The sequence below is a fragment of the Pseudochaenichthys georgianus genome, chromosome 11 (genome assembly GCF_902827115.2).
Source record: "Pseudochaenichthys georgianus chromosome 11, fPseGeo1.2, whole genome shotgun sequence".
NCBI classification, from domain to species: domain Eukaryota; kingdom Metazoa; phylum Chordata; class Actinopteri; order Perciformes; family Channichthyidae; genus Pseudochaenichthys; species Pseudochaenichthys georgianus.
The window spans coordinates 20,530,383-20,555,488 of NC_047513.1; the positions used below are offsets into that span (position 1 = coordinate 20,530,383).

The 25,106-nt window shown below is 42.4% G+C and overlaps 1 protein-coding gene across 1 annotated transcript in view; it reads right to left on the bottom strand.

Moving 5' to 3' along the window:
- Positions 1-24,289, bottom strand: part of LOC117455610 (potassium voltage-gated channel subfamily KQT member 4) — a 67,927-nt gene extending 43,638 nt beyond the window's left edge. Inside the window, exon 1 of the mRNA XM_034095177.1 lies at positions 23,865-24,289. Within this exon, the coding sequence (XP_033951068.1) occupies positions 23,865-24,166 (302 nt within the window). The 5' untranslated portion in view covers positions 24,167-24,289. The remainder of the gene's footprint in view (positions 1-23,864) is intronic.
- Positions 24,290-25,106: the final 817 nt, after the last annotated feature.

Here is a 25,106-nt window from a genome sequence, read left to right on the forward strand (position 1 = left end):
TTGCCTCAAAACGATGCAGAGAAACTAGTCCATGCATTTGTTACTTCTAGGCTGGATTATTGTAACTCTTTATTATCAGGGAGTACTAAGAAGTCAATCAAGTCGCTTCAGCTGATTCAAAATGCTGCGGCTCGTGTACTAACCAGAGTTAGGAAAAGGGACCACATTACTCCTGTTCTGGCTGCCTTACACTGGCTCCCTATAGAACACAGGATAGAATTTAAAATTCTTCTTCTCGCCTACAAAGCCCTTAATGGGCAGGCGCCATCTTACCTTAAAGAACTCATTATACCCTACTGTCCTACTAGGGCATTGCGTTCCAAGAATGCAGGGTTGTTGGTTGTTCCTAGAATCTTTAAAAGTACAATGGGAGCCAGAGCCTTTTCTTATCAAGCTCCACATTTGTGGAATCAGCTTCCAGTTTGTGTTCGGGCGGCAGACACCCTATCCGTTTTTAAGAGTGCGCTTAAGACCTTCCTTTTTGATAAAGCTTATAGTTAGGGCTGATTAGATTCAGCCCCTAGTTTTGCTGATATAGGCTTAGTTTGTCGGGGGACATCTTACTTCTTCCTTCTCTCTGTCTATACCCGTGTACACTCATGTTCCGATTAACCCAGCTTCCCCAAATGTCTTTCTTTTTGGTGTCTATATACGCTGGGATCCGGAGTCATGGATGATCCTGCGGTCCTGTGTCCTGGATCGCGAGCGCTGGATCTTGAGTCGTGGCTGTGGTCCTGGATCATAGGTCCTGGATGGATATCCTCGTGGATTCATCTTCCTATTATACACACATGCATTTCCAAACATTTGGACTACCTATGTTGCAAATGTATTATCTTTTCAATTTACACACGGCATCTATTGCACGTCTGTCCGTCCTGGGAGAGGGATCCCTCCTCTGTTGCTCTCCCTGAGGTTTCTCCCATTTTTCCCTTTAAACTGGGTTTTCTTTGGAAGTTTTTCCTTGTACGATGTGAGGGTCTAAGGACAGAGGGTGTCGTATTGTCATACTGATATTCTGTACACACTGTGAAGACCACTGAGACAAATGTAACATTTGTGATATTGGGCTATATAAATAAACATTGATTGATTGATTGATTGATTGATTGACTTGCAGGAGCTCTATTAGTAGTGAAACCCCCCATGACCCAAAACACACGTAGACCCTACACAGCGTTACCCTACTCCTTGAGCGGAGCTTCGTCTGAACTTCAGGCAAATCATCATTACTCTGTGACAGGTCTAATCTTGTTACCACGGCAGCAGGGATCTACAGTGATGGATTACAAAAGGTCAGGGGCATCTCTTGAGGATTGAGAAACAACAAAAGGAAAGTGGTGACTGTTACTGTTGAACCTGGGTTAATGGATTTGGGATCAGCAGTTTGAGGCACAGGGTGTGAGAAAGTTAGCCGGTCACCACCACAACCCCAGTGGTCAACGGATCTCAAGGAAGAGCTGACAGGATTTACAGAGTTATGTCAAGGACACCGTTAATAAAACAGAGGGTTAGAAGGTATTCAAAGCATGGCGTGAAAAAACCATCAATGAACCAATCTGTATAGTGTCATGATGTCCTGTAAAAAAGGAAAAAAAACAAACTGATAAATATTGGATGTATGATGCAGATACTGCCTCGAAGGTCTATTATTTGAAAAAATGATGTTAAGTATATTGTTCAGAGTTCAGATTTGAGGGTTAATAAAATTCATATTCGTGACACTATTTCAAAATCTTTATAATTAAGCCCCTTACTCTCTTCGTTTGTCTTTAGATATTTGATAGGGAATAATTATGAACTATGAACATTGCATCCACATTGCGCATGTCCCAGACACCCAGAGCACTGTGGAAACAGTGTTCAAGTATTAAAGTGAATATCTGCTGATATATTGGCCAGGCAGTTTATCAGTCAGTTCGTGAATCCAAACTAATACAAGTCCCACATTAACACAAACTAACTAACCATTCAAGGCAGTGGTAGACTTTTGTATTGTGCAGGTAAAATTACTGATTTTTGTCAGAGGAGCCTGGTGGCTTTAAAGAGAACATAGATAACAGCTTTGGTTCCCTGTTTAAAAGTGCTTTCTGCAAGGTAAAGCGATTGAGGGTAGAACAAGTGCACTATATAACATGGATTCAAATGGCAAAAATCATAATCAAGATTATTTTTGTTATTTTGAGATCATTCATAAACTTTGGAATTAGCAAGAACATTTCTCATATTTGTAAGATGCATCGATCTGGTGGACTTTGAGAGCAGAGAGGGATAGCTCTATGAAGAACTTTGTTCTCTAGTAAACAATTATAAACTCATTGGTTGTATAGATATGAAAGGTGATGACAAGGCAGAAAGGTCACCCCTTCATAGCATGGTAGATGATATGGGGTCTGTGTTTTAAGACGGGTCGGTATGGGGGCTTGATGCTGCCGCAGACTCCTTTCACTAAGAACAGTCCGCCAAAGAAGCGACCCCACGACCCTAAAGATGGTGTTCCTTCTTTGATGGTGAACCGTCTGTCGGTATGGGACAGATATGCAGTAGCTACAGTGGTGGTGACTTCTCTTCTAAAGGACCCGTAGTCTGCCCCGTTATCTGTCCGTTAACGTTATCTCTGCTGTGATTAAAGTCAAACACTGGTACCAGGGTCACATCACATGAAGGGGCTGCACTGTGTTACTCCTCAATCCAGTGTGAGCGCTGCTATCCCTCCCTGTCAGACTAAATGTTTGAGTGTCTGTCTCTGTGTCTTTGTGTAACTGTCAGTATCTTTATGTTATGTGTAATTTTGAGAAAGAGTCCAGAGCCATGTTTCAAAAGCATATATCATCTTCCAGTGAAGCCCTGCAAACACCACCACTTTCCACACAAACATACCACACCCGCGTCACGACTTTGCTGTTTTTCACAATAACTTTTTCAGCTGCATTATAGCCACAGACGAATCTTGTTACAACTGAGAATTCTAGGTTGGGCAGCTTGTGTTTTTAACTACTTGTACACAACACAATATCTAATCTAAGAGGGGGAAAAAGAGCACAGCTTACATTTTTGTGTAAGCTAAAGGGTGCTGCTCCTCATGTACTGCTGCATCTGTTACAGTTCACAGCAACGTTTTTATTGAATGCAAACTGCACCATTTTATCCCTCTTTTGGCCCTTGTTTTCTAACTGAATATAGCACAGGAAGTATGTTTTAACGCGTAGACTTGGCCTTTTATTTGCCTACAGTTTTGGTCATATATATGTCATCTATGTGAAGCGTGGTGTTCTTTTTTTTCCCTATGACACACATCCCTTGCGGCCAAACAAAAACATGAAGCAGGATAAAGAGCATTCATTAAGATTACATAAGTCCCTCCTTTATTTTGCTGGAGTGGATACTCAAAACATAAGTCAGTGCCTCCCACACAAGACTGCAGACATCAACATTCACTTTTAGGATCTTTTCATCACAACAAACTGATTATGTGGAGTTTATGATTAACTAAAGTTGAATATTGATTAATGTCCATCAGTTTACTGTTTATTTTGTTCATTTTTTTTATATTAAGTCTTGTACTGTGTCATATGTCCTTCTTAGTTTTCATTATATTTAGTCTACCTTGTCCTTTTTTTTTCAATGACTCAAGGTCTGGGCATTTTAGTCTTATCTGAATCAAAGAAAATCGTAACTGTTGTAATAGGGTTTTATTCAATAAATTAATCGTTTGGTCTTTTTTTAGTCATCAGATTTAATTAACAAAGCAGTCGATCTAGTCCAGCCAAAGAGTGACCCTGGTTTCCTTTTAACAAAGCCCTGTTGCTGTCATTTAACCTTAAGAAAGTAAGTTATGGAGTCATCCTGACTGTAGTCCTGATATGGCAGCACAGCACAGGACACAGAACAGCTGCATTGAAGAAAAATAAAACAGTCTTTGATATGTTGTCTTCTGTTTTATGTCAACGAAAATAAAATGAGATTTCGATAAGCTTTTTTTGTCTTCTTTTTCGTCAACACTACTGCATGTTGTTAGAGTTACAGTGAGTGTTTAATTATGTCACTACAGTCATGTCATTGTCCTGTCTTATTCACGGTTGAACATATTCAGCCACCATTTTTACTCTTACATGTTTCCTTTAGTAAACCCATTTCCCACCCTAACTTCTCTCCTTTTCCGACCCTTGTCTCATCTCCTTCATCTCCTCTGTTATTTGGTGTATCTGAAGCAGAGCCAAATCACAGTGTACCACTTGTGGGCCTCTCAGTCACACCCTCTCCACTCTTTAACTTCTTAGAACCAATTAAGTGACAGGCTAGGGAGGTGTAGAAGAGATAATACTCTTCTGAATTATTCATCCCACCTAACCCCCTCTACCCCATGTTCCTGTTCTTTCTGACTTTGCCCAGACCGCTAACAACTTCTTCTCTTCTACTATTCCCTATTGTCAATCCTGTCTGTCAAAAATCTTGTATTGTATAGAGATCTCTGAGAAAATGACCCTATAGGCGCATTCACACTGTGGTACTTTTCCCACAAAGGTTCAAGCGAACTCTTTAGTTCGCATGAACTAAGTACAGATCGCGCACCGGAAAAAGTCCCTGGGGGTGGATTAGGCAAATGAAGCCGCTGACGTCACTTCTTCTTCTTCTGCTTTGGGTTTACTGGCAGGCCGTAAACCACTTCACGGCGTATACTGCCGCCCAAAGTCCCCGGCCGGAAGTCCCCGGAGTTGGGGACTGGCTTCAGTAGAAGCAGACCACAGCAAGGAGGCGTTTCCTATAGGGGCGTTTCCTATAGGGGCGTTTCCTAACTTTTTTTATCCAATAGCAATTTAAGGGATTCCAGCTGCTTTTATAAATCCTCGCAGAAGAAGTCATTGTTCTTGTGATGGGAATTCCGGCTCTTCTTGGTGAGCCGGATCATTTGGCTCACCAAGAAGAGCCGGCTCTTTTGGCTCCCAAAGGGCTCTTCAGTTTACCACATATTATACCTTTTAATTAAATCAAATGTAGCCCTGTTTTGACTAATGATTTATATGTGTACACATATATCACTTAAATTATTCAAGACATCCTTTGTACTAAAGTATTCAAAAGTAAAAATTACATGTTTAATATAAATTATTTGCTGTGGCCAGTGGCGTAGCGGAGGCCCCCGCACCCCCCGCGGTGCGGGGGAGCCCCGGAGCTTAGGGGGCCCCGCCCCCACTGTAGGCTATCCTCTTAGATTTCGTAACGCGGGAACAGGGCGCAAAGGGCGGGGCCCCCCCTCCCTGCTATGTTGCTACGTCATGTGTACGCTGCCTGTAGTAGTACAACAGTGTATCATTATAATTATTTGCTCACCTGCGATAGGGCTAGCCGGCTGATAACTAATGTTCATTGGCAGGCTGGGCAGCGTTCAAAACAAAGCGGGAAGTATTGCTCATATAAATAACGTTCATTAGTTGCGTTGCCGGTAAACATGAAAAATGAAGCGCCACTACCCAAGCGGTGCTCAGAAAAGCAAAATGAGAGCGAAAGCCGAACAGGAGAGGGCAAAACTACCTAAAATAACGTCATTGTTCCGGCAGGCATCAAAGGTAGAAGTAGACTCTAACGTTACTGCAGATAGACCGCTAGCAAACCCCACCGGCCCCCGGCCGTCAGCTCCGAGTCCAGGCAGACAGCCCAGCAGCCCCGTTACAGCCGAGCCAGCTAGTCGTGCCTCGCGCTTCGAGACAGGTTAGACATTAGAATAACAGAAAGTTTTATTCGCCATAACCAGTAAGAGTATGCTACAGGTTACATTGGAATTGGAATCTAATCCGTTCATTTTTGAAGGTCAGCAAAAAATCAGCTGTGCCTCCTCCGAGGCCATAGCCAAGGCTGCCCAGCCAGCTAGCCGTGCCCCCACAGACCCCAGCAGCCCCGTTACAGCCGAGCCAGCTAGTCGTGCCTCACGCTTCGAGACAGGTTAGAATAATAGAAAGTTTTATTCGCCAATCGCCATAAACAGTACGAGTCAGTATGCTACAGGTTACATTGGAATTGGAATATAATCCGTTCCTTTTTGCAGGTCAGCAAGAAGTCAGCTGTGCCCCCTCCGAGGCCAGTTCAGACATAGCCAAGGTTGCCCAGCCAGCTAGCCGTGCCCCGACAGTGACAGCAGTTCCCACCCACCCCATGGACACGTTGGCCAGTGACAACTCTGTGACTGAATACCCTACTGATAGGGGGAAATTCCCTGTAGATTTAGAAGACGATGATGTTAAACGGTACATTCTGAATAACGGGCCATGCAAGCCTGAAGGGCCATTCAAAAGGGATGGGAAGGGAAGGTGCTTTTCAAAAGAGTTCTATAACAAAACATCCAAAATTGGATGTAGAATTCCGCGCAAGTGGCTATGTTACTCGCCATCTATGGACCGGGTGTACTGTGAGCAGTGCTGGCTGTTCGGTGACAGACCGTCTGCCCATCACCTCCACCAAGCGTGGAGAATAGGAATAAATTATTGGCAGGGTCTCTCTAAAAAGATTAAGGAACACGAATTCTCTCGCTCTCATTTGGCAGCATGTGTCGTGTATGATACGTGGAAAAATAATCTGACCATTGACGCGCAAATATCATCTGAGTTTAAGAGAGAGGTGGGGTTTTGGACCGAGGTCCTAACCAGAATAACTGATGTTACACTAACACTGGCCTCTCGCAACTCTGCTTTCCGGGGTCACAGAGAGAAAATAGGTGATATAGATAATGGTAATTTCTTATCTACCATAGAACTTATGGCGCGTTATGATCCAGTTCTGCAAAGGCTTATTGAAAGCAAAAAGAAGGTGCACTACCTAAGTCCTCAAACTCAAAACGAAATAATTTCATTGCTATCGAAAAAAGTGCAGGACACAATCATTACAGACATACAGAATGCAGAATTCTATTCGATTATAATGGATACTACCCAGGACATTTCAAAAGTAGACCAACTGAGTCAAGTGTTCAGATATGTTACTATAGCAAATGATGAAAATGGAAACCCTACGGAGGTGAAAATAAACGAACGTTTTTTGGGCTTCCATGCAGTCACAGACCAAACTGCTGCAGGTCTAGAGAGAGAAATTCTCGAATCGATGGAGAGAAAGGGGATACTACTTGGGAAGTGCCGCGGACAAGGATATGACGGGGCTAGCAATATGAGTGGCGTCTACTCCGGTGTACAAAAACGCATAAGGGATAAAGAGCCCAACGCAGTGTACATTCATTGTGCTGCGCACAATTTAAACCTTGTACTCAATGACGCATGCCAAAATATACCTGAGATAAAAGACTTCTACGACACTGTTGAAAGGCTATATGTATTCTTTAGTGGAAGCATCAAACGATGGGAGCTTTTGGAAACACACCTCTCAGTGCCCAAGGCTGGCCAGCCTACACTGAAGAGACTATGCCCGACACGATGGGCATCAAGACAAGACGCCGTCCAATCATTGCGGTTCCGTTATGCTGACATTATGCAAGCGCTAACTAAAATAGACTTGCTCTCCAAAAAAAGCGAGGAACGTGCCGAGGCGACTGGCTTGAAAAAGGCCATGGAGAGCTTTGAGTTTGTTGTAATGACTGTAATACAGGGCAAGGTCCTTGAAACAGTCAACATTGTGTCCCAAGCTCTCCAGCGCAAAGACATGGACCTCTTACAGGCGACAGCAATGCTTGGTAACGCAACCGATACACTTGCCCAACTCCGAGGAGAGTTTGATGGCTTAAAAGCGCACGCGCAAGACCTGGCATCCTCATGGGGTGTCCACAGTCTCTTCAAAGACAGACGCGCAAGGCGCACAAAGAGGCACTTTTCAGAGCTTTGCGAGGACCAGCGGCTCCAAGACCCAGGGGAGCATTTTAGAGTGGCGGTATTTTAGGCAAATATCGATATTGTCGTTGCCCAACTCAAAAATCGATTTGTTGGAATGAGCGAAGTTGCACAGCGATTTTCTTTTCTGCTTCCCCGCGAACTTTTGCGCGCAACAGACAAGGATCTGTCTGAGTCTGCAAGTGCTTTATCAGGCCAGTATAAAGACGACCTGTCAGCCGAGTTTCCTTTCCAGATCCTGTCCCTCCGTAATGCTCTTAGGCCTACTATAAAGAAAATTGAGCGTGGAACAATCAAAGACCTGGCACAAACCCTGCTCATTGAAAATCAGTCCATTTTGCCAAGTATCCCCGATGTTGCCACAGCACTGAAATTGTTTTTAACTATACCCGTGACTGTTGCCAGTGCTGAGAGATCTTTCTCAAAACTTAAATTAATAAAGACATATTTGAGGAGCACAATGTCGCAAGAGAGACTGTCTGGGTTAGCAGTCCTTAGTATTGAGAGCCGACGCGTGCGCAGTATAGATTTAAAGACTGTTATACAGGACTTTGCGCAGAAGAATGCCAGGAGACGCGCTCGTATAAAATAATAGGCCTACAAAGCAGCTCCTGATTGCATCCTCTATGTAGCCTATAGGATGTGTTTTATTTGTTTGTTTTTTGTAGGCTACTTTTCTTTTATACAGAATGTTATATATATGTGAACCGTTCCGTTGTGTGAACTCCAATGATGATAGGCTATAACGTTCTACAATATACCTTCATGTTACAAAAAATACACAGCCACTTGTTTGTATTTGTCAATGATGTTTAAATCAGATGTATATTATTATATAGTTCCTACTGACCTTACTGTTTAAATCAGATGTATATTATACAGAAAGTTCCTACTGACCTATAGGCCTATATACTGTTTACAAAAGATGTCTGAAAAAATAAACATTTAAAAAAAGTGGCCACGATGTCTATCCCATGTCACTCTATTATTGATTTAGGGGAGGGGGCGGGGCCCCATGGTCCGACCTGCGGGGGAGCCCCGAAATATTGCGCAACGCCACTGGCTGTGGCCAATTGTTTTCATTGCATTTACAGACCCGTGTAACTCTCTGATACCACCCAATGAATGCATTGACTTGCTTGTAGAACCACGCTACACAAAACAAATGGCAACACCTATACAAACTATTTAAAAAAAGGGGCTACTGTATCAACCTATATAAAGTATATAAATATAGTTTTTCTCCCTGCAGGAGAGGGGAGCGTGCTTTGAGATCAACTGCTAGGCTGCAGCGGGGAGAAGAGGGGGACAAAAAGAGATCTCCGTCCTCCGTGTTTTATTCTTATAGAAGTAAGAAGAGAAGTAATGGGTCAGAAACCCTCCTTTTTACGCAGCGGTCCAGACATAGACATCATAGCTACGGCGAGACATATTCAGTTGCCAGTTACTTTTGGCATTAGGGCAGGGATATCTTTCAAGGTTTGACATAATGAATTGTGCTACTTTTAAAGCAAGCAACGATGTTTTCAAATCTGTAATCAAAAAGCTCCTCAAAAACACTATAGAAGCAGTTCCTGCCGTTGTTACGTTAGTTCAAACAGTAACAACGGACTACTTTTCTTAGCGGATGCATGTCAATTTAAATCAATACATACAACTATTTTTTAAATCAATAAAATCTTTTTCTAAATCCATAAAAGCATTTCAATTATTATTGGGAGTCATGTCGTTACTTTGTTGAGAATGTGGCCATGTGTAATAAGCGGGATAATGTCCACATTGCACATTGCATAATGTGCCTTCATGCCGATCTTGATCCCTCCGCAAAAACAAAACAAAAAACGGCTCGTTCGCGGGCGAGAGCCGGCTCCCGTCGTTCACTATAGGAAACGCCCCTATAGGAAACGATGAGACATGTGAGTGTGTTCCCCTATAGGAAAACGCCTCCTTGCTGCGGTCTGCAGCCAGACTCTATTGGCTCTTTTTGGTGTGAACGCGATAAAAGAGTTCTCATGCACTAAGTTCGCATGAACCTTTGTGGGAAAAGTACCGCAGTGTGAATGCGCCTAATGTATGAATTAATGTATTACCACAGAAAACATTGTACTGACAAGTTTGTGGTCCACATGTCGCTACCTTGATTGATGAGTCGCTATCACATGTCAGCTTTCTGTTGTCCTAAACTGCATTCTAATTCAGCGGTTAATTGTTTACACTAAGACAAAACACTACATGGTCTGGCCAACATCCCAAATTATTGATTTGGAAGCTTTATAAAGTAGCAGAGAGAGAGAAAAAGAGAGGGATTCATATTAACACAAGAAGTCAGTAGGTATCAGACATCAACATGGATAATGAGAAAATGGTGGGCAAGAGACAGGAAGAGCTGGTTGAATAATGTATTGGACAGACGAGGGGACAGTGAGACGAAGAGAGCCAGAATGGAAAAGAGAGGGAGAGATGAGGTATCGTCTGTGAGGTCTCATCACACACTTGCTGACATTTCTTTAATCTCAGGGCCAAGAGAAGTCCAACCGACACAAAAGCATGCGCAAACACACCCGTACAAACACACTCACATGTTGTGTGCATGGTAAACAATGATGCTGGCAAGTAAGAACATATTTACTGTGTTTGTTTGTGTTGTGTGTGTGTGTGTGTGTGTGTGTGTGTGTGTGTGTGGTGTGTGTGTGTGTGTGTGTGTGTGTGTGTGTGTGTGCGTGCGTGTGTGTGTGTGTGTGTGTGCGTGTGTGTGTGTGTGTGTGTGTGTGTGTGTGTGTGTGTGTGTGTGTGTGTGTGTGGTGTGTGTGTGTGTGTGTGTGTGTGTGTGTGTGTGTGTGTGTGTGTGTGTGTGTGTGTGTGTGTGTGTGTGTGTGTGTGTGTGTGTGTGTGTGTGTGTGTGTGTGTGTGTGTGTTTTTAATTGCAAAGGGAGAAAAGTATGAAAGAAAAATCGGACAGGACTCCGGTGAAGAGAAGGAAGTTTGATGTGGCAGGTTTATGTTGATGTTTGTATTTTACACTTAGCCATAAACAGTGTTGTACATTTTTACGCTAAAAGAAAACATATTTTGAAATCATGAAACATTTTTATCATCAATAACCCTTCATCATAATAAATCTTTCTTGTAAACTGTGGATGAAGTAGTGTAAAGTGTGGCCAGAGCAGCACCAGAAGCTGAAGCAGATGTACAGTAGAAGACTTTGGAGATAGGGGTAAGATGACCTTTGAACAAAGTTCCTCCCCCTCCTCCTCTCCTAGAAAAGCCTGTTGACTTCATGTACTTGTACTGTAGTATGCAATCAAGATAGAGAGAGGAGGATTAAAAAGAGAAACAGAAGGAAAAACCGACAAAGAGATGCAGCTGGAACAAAAAAGTGTTGAAGTTATAATGGAAATAGACTGAGGAAAGAGTGCAGAAAGGCAAAAAACACTAAACACTTAACACTAAAAGGAACTGAAACAGTAACCGTCGCACAGGAATAGGAAATTACACTGCGCTCGAGTGATGTAATAAGCGTTTATAGCAGGAGGGGACCGAACGTATTGAAAAACAATCTCACAAGAGTGGCGGGCAGCCTGCGTAATTAAGGCCTTGTCGTTAACATTTGATTATTGTTATGCTCAGCCCACAATGCAATTGGCCAGGCTTTAACACACACGGACAATCTCCATAAACCTACACATGGATGAATGCACACACATTTTGCAACAGTGCAGACGCCAATCAAGACCTTTTCCTGACAGCATGCACACTCAGCCACATGAGCAATGACACACAGACACACGCATATATACACACACATTGCAAAGCGCTTTCTGCAGGCCAGGCAGACCTTATAAATACGGTCCCACATTGTGATTTTGTTTGAGCTCTGTCTCCATGGTGCTGCTTCCTCACATGTTTATAGTGACTGCCGTTATAAATTAAAATGATCTTAACAACACTTAAGATGGGCCTTGCATGCGGGTGCAGCCAGGCAGGGACAACAGGAGAAAGACACAGAGACCTGGGCTATCCCGGGATCTAGACAGACAAGAGACAGACAACGAGCAGAGAGAGCAGGAAGAAGATAGAAAGAAAGAGAAAATCTTGGTTTGCTCCAAACTGCAAGTTAGATTTAAAGCAGCTCTTGACAAAGGTATCCTAAAAACCTGAGGATGTCAGGGGTAGTTTTTGTGTGCCTCTGCAACCATGCACATTTGCCTGCACAGTCATGCAGCCTTCTCACCATGAAAACTATATGCACAGCGCTCACGTGCCAGATGGGGTAACGTTTATAAGTTTATAAATCTAAAAACTGAAAAATACAGGTTGATGTACAAAAGTGTTTGAGACCTAAACCCACCACATACAGATGATGATCATCTTTTATATAGCTTGGAGAACATGCATCCTATAGCTCTAGATTTAAAACATATTGGTATATTAGCCCTTTGTATGTATATGTGGCAAGTCAATCAGCAGGACTTATTTATGAATATTGGATTTATATGATTTGTCAGATGTTTTTTTGCTGAACTGGTTAAAAAAAACAGACAAACAATTTCTCAATAGATTTTCCATAAAGTTTATAATACCTCAGTTTGCAGCATATGATATCTGATATGAAATACCATACACCCTGGTAGAGAATTTCATCCATACTATCCATCACTCTTTCTGATGAACATGTTGCTACAATACCACCTACTTGAACCTGATATGGTCTCTGGAGCCTTCTTTACAGCATTACCTTTTGATTATATTTAGATTTATATCTCTGTCTTGCCTCAGTATCTAAACTCATCATCTTTTAATTTATGATAACTAATGATGCCACAGAGTAGTTGTCATATGGAGCATTGAAGGCCTTAATAGGGAGCAAGCTTTACCACATTTAGATTAACTATCATGTTCATTCTTTATCAGCACTTAGCTACAGTTAGCTTCCACATTATTCAGCATCTGTAATCGGCGGGCTGCAGGTGCAACCACCCATTAGGGTCAGGCCTTAAGTGTGCTGTTGAGAGATAATGGCAAGGCTAAAGCTATTGATTTGTTTCTGCCTGTGGTTATGGTCTACACAGACGCTGGCGACACACAGAACCTTCCTAAGCACTTTATCACTCTAACTCATCCTGAACACCTTGACGCAAAAACAACCTTCTTCAAAAAACATCTTTCATTCAAGTCCTGCAATGTATCAATTACTTTTTGTAAAATCCAAAAGCCTGACTCTCCTCATCGACTTTATCAAATGTTATACAACGTCACTTTAGAAGCAGCCCTGCACATTCTGGCTCCGTATAGGATTACTTTTTTCTATGTGTGAATATAAACAGTGCATGAGAAAAATAGTCTTGATACTTCTTGAAAATAAAAGTAAAAGCCGTGGACCATCGCAACTGCATGTGGGAAAACCATCTCTAATGTTGTGTGGATACTGTTGGGATGGTAACTGTACAAAAGGTGACAGTGTGGCCAAGCTGAGGACAGTTATCTGCCTTTGTATACAGACGTCTTTAACAGAGGTGTACTCACTGACTGGGCAACCGTGCAACATTTACAGAGAGTGACATTAAAGAGCAGCCTTCCCATGGCTTGTGACACAACACACTTCCAGTCAAGAGTCAGACTTCACTGGAATTGCCGTCCAAATTGTCCTGTTTCACCCAACAGCTGGGTTGCAGGGTTTTAATAATAATAATAATATATCAATTTTATATAGCGCTTTTCTGAACCCAAAGACGCTTTGACAGTCCAGTGTAACGTTGATTTAAAGTGCACCTATCATGCTATTTTTAGGCAATAGCATAGGTCTCAGATATATACAAATATATAAAAAACATGTCTATGAAGTGTTTTGCTCAAAATACCAAACAGATTACCCATTCTAGCCATGCCTCATATCCCTCTATTTCACTTCCTATTTCAAAAGTGCTGATTTTATGTATAAAGCTTTAAAAGAAGAGAACAATTGATAAAAAAAGAGGGGCGGAGCTTATGCTTGCTCATGCGGGAGATTCTACCGGCAGATACTGCCGTGATGAAACGCCATCTCATGGATTATCAAGGATTATTTCTGAAAATGTATGGAGCTCAAAGGCTTTCTCTCTTGCCGGTTATACCACAAGGTGAGTTCCTTTTTATTTCCTGCTTCTTCACACACATGCTCTGTGCAGTACAGGTTAGCTCTGAGTGTTAGCGATGCTAATGTAAACACCGACCATTAGGGGTGTAACGGTTCACAGAAGTCACGGTTCGGTTCGTACCTCGGTTTGGGGGTCACGGTTCGGTACGGTTCGGTACAACAAGAAAAAGCAAAAAAAAGTCCCAAATGCATAATTCCAGGTTTGTTCTAATTTATTTTTGAACAGTAGTGCAAGTTTCAGTTTTAAAAATAAGGAACTCTGACATTTTGAATAATTAACTGTATTAAACAGTTAAAAACAAACCATAAAGACTCAGATGGCCATATTATCTTAATAACATAATGGCTGATGTCAAACAAAAAGGTTTCATCAAGCTGTAAAACTAAAAAGAATGTCTTGAAAATATTACATCATAAATAATAAGCCAAAAGCTTCCGTTATTTATTTTGGTCTCACTGCTTTCATGTCTATTGGCTTCTTAAAAACCGCGGGGAGAAGCTGTTGAACTGCTGTTGTCTTTTTCCGAGCTCCGGTGATTGGCAAATCTGGGTGATGCCTTCTGATATTATTTAGCATGTTTGGCGTGTGTTACCATTAGCATACCGCACCGCTGTCTAACAACGCCGACACACCGTCCTCGTCCGATCCACCACTCGCACACTTTATCGTTGTTGTAGTCCACAGGGAACCCGAAATGTTCCCACACAGCTGATTTAAAAGAAGCAGGTGGGTTCTAGCTCCTGTGTGTTATCTGAAATCGCCATACTAACTTTTCTTCTTCTTGTATTTTGTTCGTTTTGTTGTGTTTTGTTCTTGTTCTTCATTTGTTGTTAAAGGGCGGCTGGCAAACAGCTTTTAGGCGCAATATCGCCCCCTGGATTATATATAGTGTAGTGGATACTGCCCTGAATGACAGACTTTTTTCCCACTCGTAAAAAAAAAAGGCGTATTCGCCGTGTGACTGCATGTGCCGAACCGTGACGTCCGAACCGTGACGTCCGAACCGTGACGGTACGGGACGAATACGGATACCGTTAAACCCCTGCCGACCATATTACGTCCAAAACAGTCGGGCATTGTTTCTGATAGCAACATTTCTGATAGTGCTGTGGGTCAGCCGCCGATATGACGTCATATCGGCCGCAAATCTGGATCAGCTCCGTTGTACCCCCGTTTTTAGAGATTTGGGTACGGAGGAAAAGAGAGAGGGTTTTATTTTCTGACGCTGCGTGAGTTCCCTGACACACCGAGGACACATATGTATGTATAAAAGACATCAAAAAGAGCATTTTGCATGATAGGTCCCCTTTAAAGGCCCTGACACACCAAGCAATCACCAGAGAACTCGCAGATGCCGACTGTTGCGTCGGCGTGTTCTCCTGCGTGTTGGCCATAACACACCGCAAAGACTTCAGCCGAGCACATACGAACTGTGCATGCATGAGTGGCAATAACTCTCCTTACCAGCAGGCGGTGGTAGTGGGTATTCGTCATTCAAAAGAGGCAACAACCGGAAGACAGAGAAGAAGTGATACGTGACTACGTGATATAAACAAACAACAAATAGCGTGTGCGTTCCATTTTCACTCTCGTCCATCGAAAACATGTTTCGTGCGGTACTGGAGCTATCAGCTATTGGAGTGTTACTTGTGGAAGATATTCTCAAGCAACCGTTTCGCTTCTCATGCACTGATTCGCTAGCTGAACAGCCAATCAGAGTGATTTCTTTGTCCGACTGCCTGTGGCCGACGCACGGCCGATTCAACAGTGCGTCGGCCATGAAAGGCCAAATAAGGTGTGTCCCGGCCGACGGTGCGGGACACACCAAATTGAGTTTGGGTGACAGGGCACGCTTCGTCGTCCGACTAACGAAAACGGCCGATTTAGGCCTGGTGTGTCAGGGCCTTAAAGTAGGCCAGTATGAGACTCAAAGCGATGGCCGCAAAGTAAAATGAGAAAGCTCCCAGAACAGACAGGCAGAGAGGTGTTGGGTGAAATGTTGCAGCGAAAATAGATGGAAGAAAATGTTAATCAATCAATACAATTATGGAGAAAATAAACTGTGAATAAGAACCACGCATTTAGAAAAGAGTTGTTTGTTATGTTAAAAACACAAGAGTACATGATCTATTGCAGCACAAATGTTTGTATTAGTTTCTAATTGCTATCCTCAAAAGTAAAGTTATCCTACTTCATCATCATCACTGTATAAACAGAAATGTGTCAGCAGCAAGGAAACACGTGTAGTTTAAACAATATAGTCTCATGAGAACTCACTGGATACACTGGCAAAAGTCCCAGAAAATTTGCAAAATCCCCCACCTGAGGTATTTTGTTTAAATGTAAGGCTGCTACAAGAAAATGACACAAAGATCTGTCAGTATTTACGGCCCCTGTAGTGCTTCTACTTGAGCAGTCTCGCCACCTCTGCAGAAATGTGCAGATGCTATATATTGCAGAGAGACAGAGAGATGTAATAATAAGATATACAGTGTAAGGGAGACTGCCTCTGGATTTTCCTGGCTCTGAAAGCAGATTTGGACTGTCTTGACAATTAAAAATAAACTCTTGGCATTTCCCTTTGAACCTCCTGACTAAAATGCTACAGTATTCCTGGCCCGCCTCCACCACAATAACATTACATAAACACAGATTACCGCAGATTAGCAGGTGTCAACACCCCTCCTGATCAACCATCTGCAGGAAAATGAAACTGGACGATCGTCTGTGGCTCAAGGTCTTGGTTGAGCATATGTGTTTTTGTACAGAATTTCCCCTTCAGCCTTTTTACATCTGCACTGTCAAGTAGTCAAACAACAGTAGTTTGTTTTCCCATCTATTGAAAAATGTATGTGTGGATATGTGTGTGTGCAGGTCATGTTCCCTGGTGAAAGTGAACAGAGAGCAGGGCTGGATATTGGGGGGGGGAAACCTGATTCCTGGCCATCTCAGAACAGACAGTCCCCTCCCAAGGGAGACACGTTTTGCCCCGAACGGAGAAATGAATACACCGACTAACCTCAACTCTCCATCTCACTCTTATTATTCTCTTCTTACCTTTCCCCTTCATGCACTCACAAATCATTTGTTCTATTATAACTCCTTCCCTCCTTTGAAGGACGACAATGCTATGAACATCTCAAAAACAGATGTTTTTTTCACATTTTGTTTTAGTACATATTGTATGCTCTTGACATATCCTCCGGCCTTTTTATCTCCCTGTTGTCTTTAATACGATACCTTATTTCCCCAAAAATCCAGCATCTGCCCGGATGAATTGCCCTTCACACGGGATCCCTTCCAGCTGTAGGGCTGCTGTTTTTATAGGGGCCAATTGAAATAGAGTTTTCAGAGATCGATCACGTTATTATCATGTATACTTAGCATCCAAAATCAAGCTCCCTCTTATTGCTTCTTGTCCTCTGTGTCACATACTTGTGTAAGTGGGTAGCAAACCACTTCTGTTAAAATAAATCTACAGTGGGGCAGGCAAGGAGGTTAAAGCAGTGGCTGCAGAATGTGACAAGCCACTGAAAGAGACGTCAGGAAACATGAGACCTGCAGGTGGACTGTGACACTCAGCAGGTGTAAGACAAGTGGAAAGACCTTAACATTTTTAACATAAAGGCATCTATATCTGGTGTTATTGGTGTAATTAAGTCAGCTAAATTAAATGTAAATAGATGAAAATTGGATGCCACATTTGGAAATAATCCTTTTTTTAAATGTCTTTCAAACTAACCTTTAATATTAAGGTATTGCTTTTTTTTTTTATGAAAACATTCAAAATAAAACAGAAAAGCAATTCATCTTTAGTGAATTTTCAACTTGGAAGACAAGGCTCTTTGGAATGACACTTATGCATGTTTTAACTTATGCGGTTTTTATTTAATGTAGTCACAGGAAACAGCACCACCCCGTTTATGTGACCATTATTACAAATTCATGAATTTATTTATGTCTTTATCCTTCGCATTATTCACATCTTGCATATGCTTAAACGCAAATATAGCCCTTTAAGAGAAGACATGACCAGCCTTGCAAGACTGAGAGGACGGAGGGGGAAAAGATAGAGGGGCAGTGAGGGAGGGGAAGTCAATTAGGCAGGGCAGTATCGCAAATTAGAGATTATATTCCCACTCAGGAGGAAAGAGAAGGAGGGAATGATGGAAGAGAGAGAGACTGACGGGAGAAGAAAAGGCATTTGAGCCATAAAGGATTCTTAATGGAGCAGAATTTACACATCCTGCTGAGGTGAACAGATAAAAAAACAGCATGAGAATATGAACAACAAGCATCCAATCTGCAGTCCTTCGCAGGTTAAAAACCTCACACAAAGTGGCTTTCTCCCTTCACCCTTATGGTGCTACTCCACTCTTCTTTCTCTCTTACTTAGTCATCAATAAAAACACATTCAGGCACTGACTTAACAAGCAAACAACAAAACAAAAATCTATTTTCTGACGCTACTTAGACCATCAATAAATAAAAAAACACCAAACGCGTCAGTGGTTTTTTCGAGGATGCCAAACGGCGGAGTGGCAATTTTAGTGGATTTTGTGTTGCGTGGTTGAAGACCTGGAAAAGCAGACCAGACTGTTTCCATGACCCAGGTGAGAAAGTAGATTAGCTCAGAGCGGGTTCAGAGGGAGGGAAAACTGCAAGGATAGAGGGAACACATTCAATCAACAAGCTGTCTGGGCTAAATGAGTTTAATAATGTCACAAAGGCAATTCACCTTTATTGAAAAGCTTGCATTCTGTGTGCAGCAATGTTCGCACAAAAGACTTGCGAAGAATGCTCATGATATTTAATGTGCACTGTCCCTTCTTAAATAAATAAATACAAATGTAAAACAAATACTTGAAAAGACATTTCTCTTTAATCCACTAATAGTGAAGAAACCTGAGCTCAAGTCCAAGAACTCCATGTTGTAATTTCCCTCCACATCTCTGCTCTTTAGCTCTGTAAGACATCAATAATATATGACCGGTATATTATTAATCACAATTAATCACTTTGGCTGGTCAGTGCTCTGTCTTCACTGCTTTTCCTGTCCTGTTACTGTATATTTAGGCTGGGGTCCAGTGAATTTCTGTACCGAGCTAGAGACTCAGACAGAGTATGGCAGGCAAAGCCAAGATCAAGACATGACATGGTTTGTTGGGTTTCCACAGTGCTGGTAATAGAGACTGGTAGTTTTAGACTGGAGTTCAACAGCCCCAAAGAACCTCCTGCTGGGATAAATTACTATGGGCAAAAACATGCGGCCTCATGTGATTTCTATATGTGGTGCTGCCTATGGTGGAAATGGGTAAGCGGTCAGAGGTGAGGGTAAACACTGAAACCGATACCTTTGAATGTTGTCGCCCATCTACCAAGTTCATATGAAGATTTACAGATGAAAGGACCAACAGAACATATTACCAAACTCAAACGGTCTAGACATTTGAACAAAGGTAATTACAGTTAACAATTACTACCTGGACAGACATCATGGAGCACCGTTCTCTTAATTTTGGTGCTGATCTGGAGCGTGTATCAGCAGAATCTAAAGGACTGTTCATGTGAAGAGAGCGTATATTATATACATTAATAATGCAGGCATTTTGAGGTAGACACTCTGCGATCCAACTGTTTTATCACAGAAAGCCAATTTTAGAAAGCTTGTGATTTGCCTACTGGTCAAGAAAAATGTTGTGTGATTCAATGAAACTCAAATAACATGCTTCCTATGATTGGTTAGAGCGGTTTTGGCTTTAAAGTTCAATTGTCCCCTGAACAGAGAGCGATTGTTTGGTCCTTCCAAGAGTTTGAGTTAGGTGTTCACACCAACCAAAACAAACTTTACCAAGGTTGTAAATGCGTGCTTAATATTGTTGGGTTTCCAACTGCAGGTCTGATAAAAGTAGATATTTTAAATGTCAGCCTGTCTTTTGGGGAAATGTGTTTGTGATTTGCACAATTTCTTTTTACTTTTATGACACTGAACAATGAATCAAGAATATAATATGACAGAGTAATCAATAATGAAAATTAATCATTGGTTGCAGTCATTACCAATAGCTCTTCCAAAATACACACCGAAAATCATAAGTACAATATAATGAGGTATTTGTCTAAACTATACAGAAACAAATGTTGTTGCTGGGCTGCTGGTGTTTGTACAAACTTTAACAGACAAGCTCACTAAAGCAGACTGACCCTCCCGCTGGTAGTTTAACAGCACGTGTAACAAAAAGAAGGGATTCAAAGGTGACAAAAAAGGTCTTGATCTTGAGTGAAGGGACAAAACCTAGACAAGCGGCACTTAACATTTCCTAAACGCGTCGTTTGAACCAGAGGCTTTGCACACGCAAGAACCTGCTGCGTCGTCTGAGCAACCGATCGGGTTGGTGGACAGAGGAATTCTTTTTTTACAGATCCTCAAAAGCTTTCGAGAACACTTTTGTCCTTTTTAACAACTTTTTGCATCTTTACAACCACCTCCGTCCCTTTCCTTGGTAGAATAGAAAACAAGGCTTTTAGTAGAGTCTGTTCACCTGACTACTGCTGGAGAGGAACTAAGAAGACAGGAGAAGAGAGGAGAGGAAGAACTGAATTAGCATACAGCTGCAACACAGTGAGTGTTTGAAGAACATCCGGATGTAAAAACAGTGCTTGAATTGGAATAAAAAAGGTGCCAGTACTCTAAATCAGCAAATGTTTCAAGTCAATTTAATTTATACAGCCCAAAAACAAGAATTTGGCTCAAAGGTCTTTACAATCTGTACAACATAGGACTCCCTCTATCCTTATCCTCATATCTTTGAGTTTACGTTACGGCCTCGCGTGAACGAACGGGCTATACGAAAGAGAAAATAGCAGATATACAACCGTTTGCGTTCTCGTGTGAACAGCACCTAAGAGGATGGATCTTATGTGCAGCTGTGACAGCACCAAGGACGGATGAGGAGTGTGGAGGGAGGGACTTACAGTAAGGGGGTGCCCGTGGAGAGACATTACAGCGGAGAGCTACTTCACCCCATACATGCTTCGACACACACATGTGACAAGATGCTCTCTAAAAGCAACGCATATGTTTCAGCGTCCACCATTACAATGCAGGACTAATTCAAGGATCAAGGGAAGTTATCACCGAGCCCAACACAGCGGTATTTGGCTCAATGTAATTACAATAGATCAAGGCCTCCTTAATTGAGCTACATCATACAAAGAATTTCCTCACACATGGCGCAGCTCTCAGAATAGAGAGCGCTTCACATGTAATTATTCATAACAAATGCACATCTCAGGGTAATGCAGTAACATGGGAATTATGCACTCAGACATATGTGCACTCAAATATGCCATGTCATGGATATTAAAAACAGATTTTAGTCCCAGGTACAATTTGTAATCTGTTCAAAGAAGGAAGGATGCTAGGCAAACATTGTAGGGTTTAAGCAAATTTGAATTTGGAAGTAATTAGCATAAACATAAATAAATGACACAAGTTGTGGGAGAGTTTGTTAACACCATTTTTATATAATTGTTCTGTTGTTAAACATGGCCCCAATATACTTCAATAAATCAATACTTAACCGTTTTTTTATTCTTCGTTTAACGTACAGGCATGTGAGAGGAAAACAAATCTATATTTCAAGGTCACACAGGGTGAGTAAGTAATGTACATTTTGTGGGTCCTTTAAGATGGCGATATAAAAGAGGTTATCACAGAGGCGGCTCACTTACAAAGTCCGTCAAGCTGAGTATTTGAGGCCGTGGCATCTTAAACATGATCTGGGCACCTGAGAGCGCCTGCTCTGCCTCTTTGACAAAAGAAATAACAACGATGGCCATGCCATCATGTACGACCCCCAGTAATGTCAGAGAGAATGTCACCCGCAATACCCTGTAAAGGCCATTGCTCTTAATGAGAAACACACAGGTTGGAGGCTGTACAACACATGTTGGTTCTGTGTGTGCTGCAAAGACATGTTTGCAGTCCCATGAGAATAGAAAAGGCAGCAACAAATAGGGGGAAGTGAAAGAGCTGAAGGACAAAGTGAAACTTGCGGACCTACACACACTAATGTGCTAATGGCATTTGATAAGAACAAATATGAAAAGCTCTGCAGTGGGATTTCCCTCTGTTGTAAACACATGATGGCATTGGCAGGGAGACGGCTGCACTTTTCTAAACAACGACACGGAAAGCCCGGCCCAGTCCAAGGAGCTCCCACCAGTGGCGTAACAAGGTTGTGATTGGCCCCGGTGCAAATATTGTTATGGGCCCCAAACATAAGTGCGCCACACGCTGATGCGCTCACACACTCACGGACATACACTCTCTCTTGTCCTTTCTCTTTTGATCGCCAATCTTGTGCTTTGGTTTGCTGTACATTATAAATGAAAGCTATTACATTTTTTATAATGCTACCGAACTTGCTGCTGCTTGATACAGTACAGTGCAGGTTGATTAAACGGTTCACTCATCAGGCAAGGTATCACATGACATGAAAGGGAGCAAGGTCATTGGACAGACAAATTACAAATTAATTTAGGTTGCTTGGTTACTTTGAAGACTGCGTGAACCGGTCAATGCCATTGGGGCAAAATATTATTATTATTTTCTACTTTTTTTGCATGGGCCCCTGGCCGGCTCTGGGCTCCTGTGCGTTGCACCGGCTGCACCGTTGATAGTTACGCCACTGGCTCCCACACATAATGCTCTGTCCACTATGTGCCAGACACAGCTGGAGGACAGCTGCTGGGGTACAACTGTCTTGGGTTCGACTGAAAAAGACAGTGACTAACACTGAAAACAGTGAATATTGACTGAGTGAACTTTGACTTTTAATTGGCACTTTGACACCTTCAAAACAAGCGTTGCAATTTTGTTATTTAAGATGTTAAATCTGAATTGCATGCTCATTCAAACAAATGACAGTTCAGGACAGTTTGTTTTGTATGTGTGCTAACTGTTTTACATTTGAGTCCTGAGCTGTTGGGAACAGCCATCGCCATCAGTGAGCTCATTCTTTTCCAGTGTTTACATGTTGTATACATTATAGAGCATATGGCACATGGGTACTTTAAAGTCCTGACAGAATACCTTCTACAATAAGGGGGGTCGCCTCAGTTTGAGCTCTTTGTTTACTGCATTTAATTGGTGAAATATTTCTTCATCTGCTTAAAAAGCTGTCACGTAACTGGTTCAGAATGGGGTCAAGCCTTTTACTAATGTATTATTTACTTCACCTCTTAGAAAATTCTGCAACAAACAGGTTCAGGCTCAATCAGCTTTTTAAACCACTAACGGTTAGTGGCTTAAAAAGTGACTAACCCAAGACTCCCCCCCCCCTGCCCCCCAAACAAAAACACTGATGTTATTTTTCACTCACTGTCATTAAAACCTTTCCATTACACAATGCACACCTCTACATTTTGAAGATGCATTGGTGAGGCATGCCAACAACAAACACAAGAAACATACTGCAGAGTCATTCATTTAAAAGTATGAGCAGGCATTACAAATGTTCACAAGGATATTATGCCAATTAACCCCTATGGATTTGAACAAATTCAATTGATCAAGGGTCTTACAGATGATTTAATCAGACAGAGGCAAGAGGAAATTGAACAGAAGACCCCATGTTGAGATGTAAACGACCATGCTAATTGCCGAATAAGTAACTCTGCTTGGTAAATTGGAGAATGAATCAAATGAATGCTGGCGTATACTGATCAAAACACATGATTGGAAATCACCATGGAAAGTCTAACGTTGCATACGCAGCATGTGAGTTGATTTGCTCACTAACTTTATGACACTTTAAAAAGTTGTTTTACAAAGTTTTAAATGTGCTTCATTTAGGTTACTTGCCGATAAAAACAAAGGTAATGAGGATACACTTACATGAAGGCATGGTAGATGAATGCCCATCCTCTTGGTCTTTCCAGCACGTTGTACATGCAGTTCTGCAACTTTCTGAAGCGTTTGTTTGGAGAGGACGAGTTGCCCCGGTGTCCGGGGGGGCCGGGCCGCGGGGTCCCCAGCAGACCGGTGCGGTGGGACGGGTGTCCGCGCTCCGGGCTGGAGGGCTCGCTTCTCTCCGTGTGGACAGCGGTGAGAGCCACAAACTCTACCCGCCTGTCTTCGTTCGGATCCGGGGGCACCAGCATTCTGATGCCGCCGTTGTTTGACGGACTTCCTAACATCTTCAGACTGGCACGATTTAACTAGGCTACATATGATTTGACACTGTTTACTAGATCGTCTGCAGGAGCGCACAGCAAAGTTTTAACCAAATCATAGTGGGTATAAAGTGGACTAAAACTAGTCTACCGGTCAAAACACATGTGTAAATATCATCCCTGCTGTTACACTCGGTTTAGTTACTTACGATTTAAAATGTTATCTGTAAATCAAGTCACGGTCGCAAAAGAAAAGATGCACAATAGTTGTGCGACGCACTGAAACGTGACCTTCAGCGATCATTGTTAAGAGCCAGATCATATGTGAGAAGTAATCAGCGGGGTGCACAGAAGATCTCACACATGCACTAACTCCAAGAACAGTCAAAGACCTGCCAGCACTTTGCAGAAAAAGCCCCGACTGACCTCAATCAACTGAGCATATTACCATGAATGCTTCTTAAACGTGCAGTCACAAATCAGAAAACAAGGCTACAGAGGAAGCAAGCGGAATGCACGTGCAGAGGATCCTCCAGACCAACTCTAACTACACTCTGTCTAAGTCCGTCTAAGCAGAATGAATTGTCAATGTGAGGCTTGCCACAGCAGACTGTTCTCCCCTCCTCGTGCGTCTCTCTGTGGTCCAGCGCTCCTGCAGGCGGGGTGGCGCGCGCATAAGTGAAGATCATCTGTATGATGACAAGAATCGCAGACGACCAACTCTAAAACTCTGGATAAAAGGCCAAATCAACGCCTGCGGGTGTTTGCATCTGGTTTGTAAACGCGTAAAAGTAGGAAAACACCTCTCTGGTGTGTTATTGTTCAGAAAAGAAGCGCGAGAGGCGAAGCCTGGATAGGTATGCGCGTGGGATGCATGCAGGATGCACGCAGTGAGAGGAGAGGCTGACCGGACAGTGATAGTTGTTCAATTGCTGTCCCGGAAGAATGAGCAATTATTGGAGAT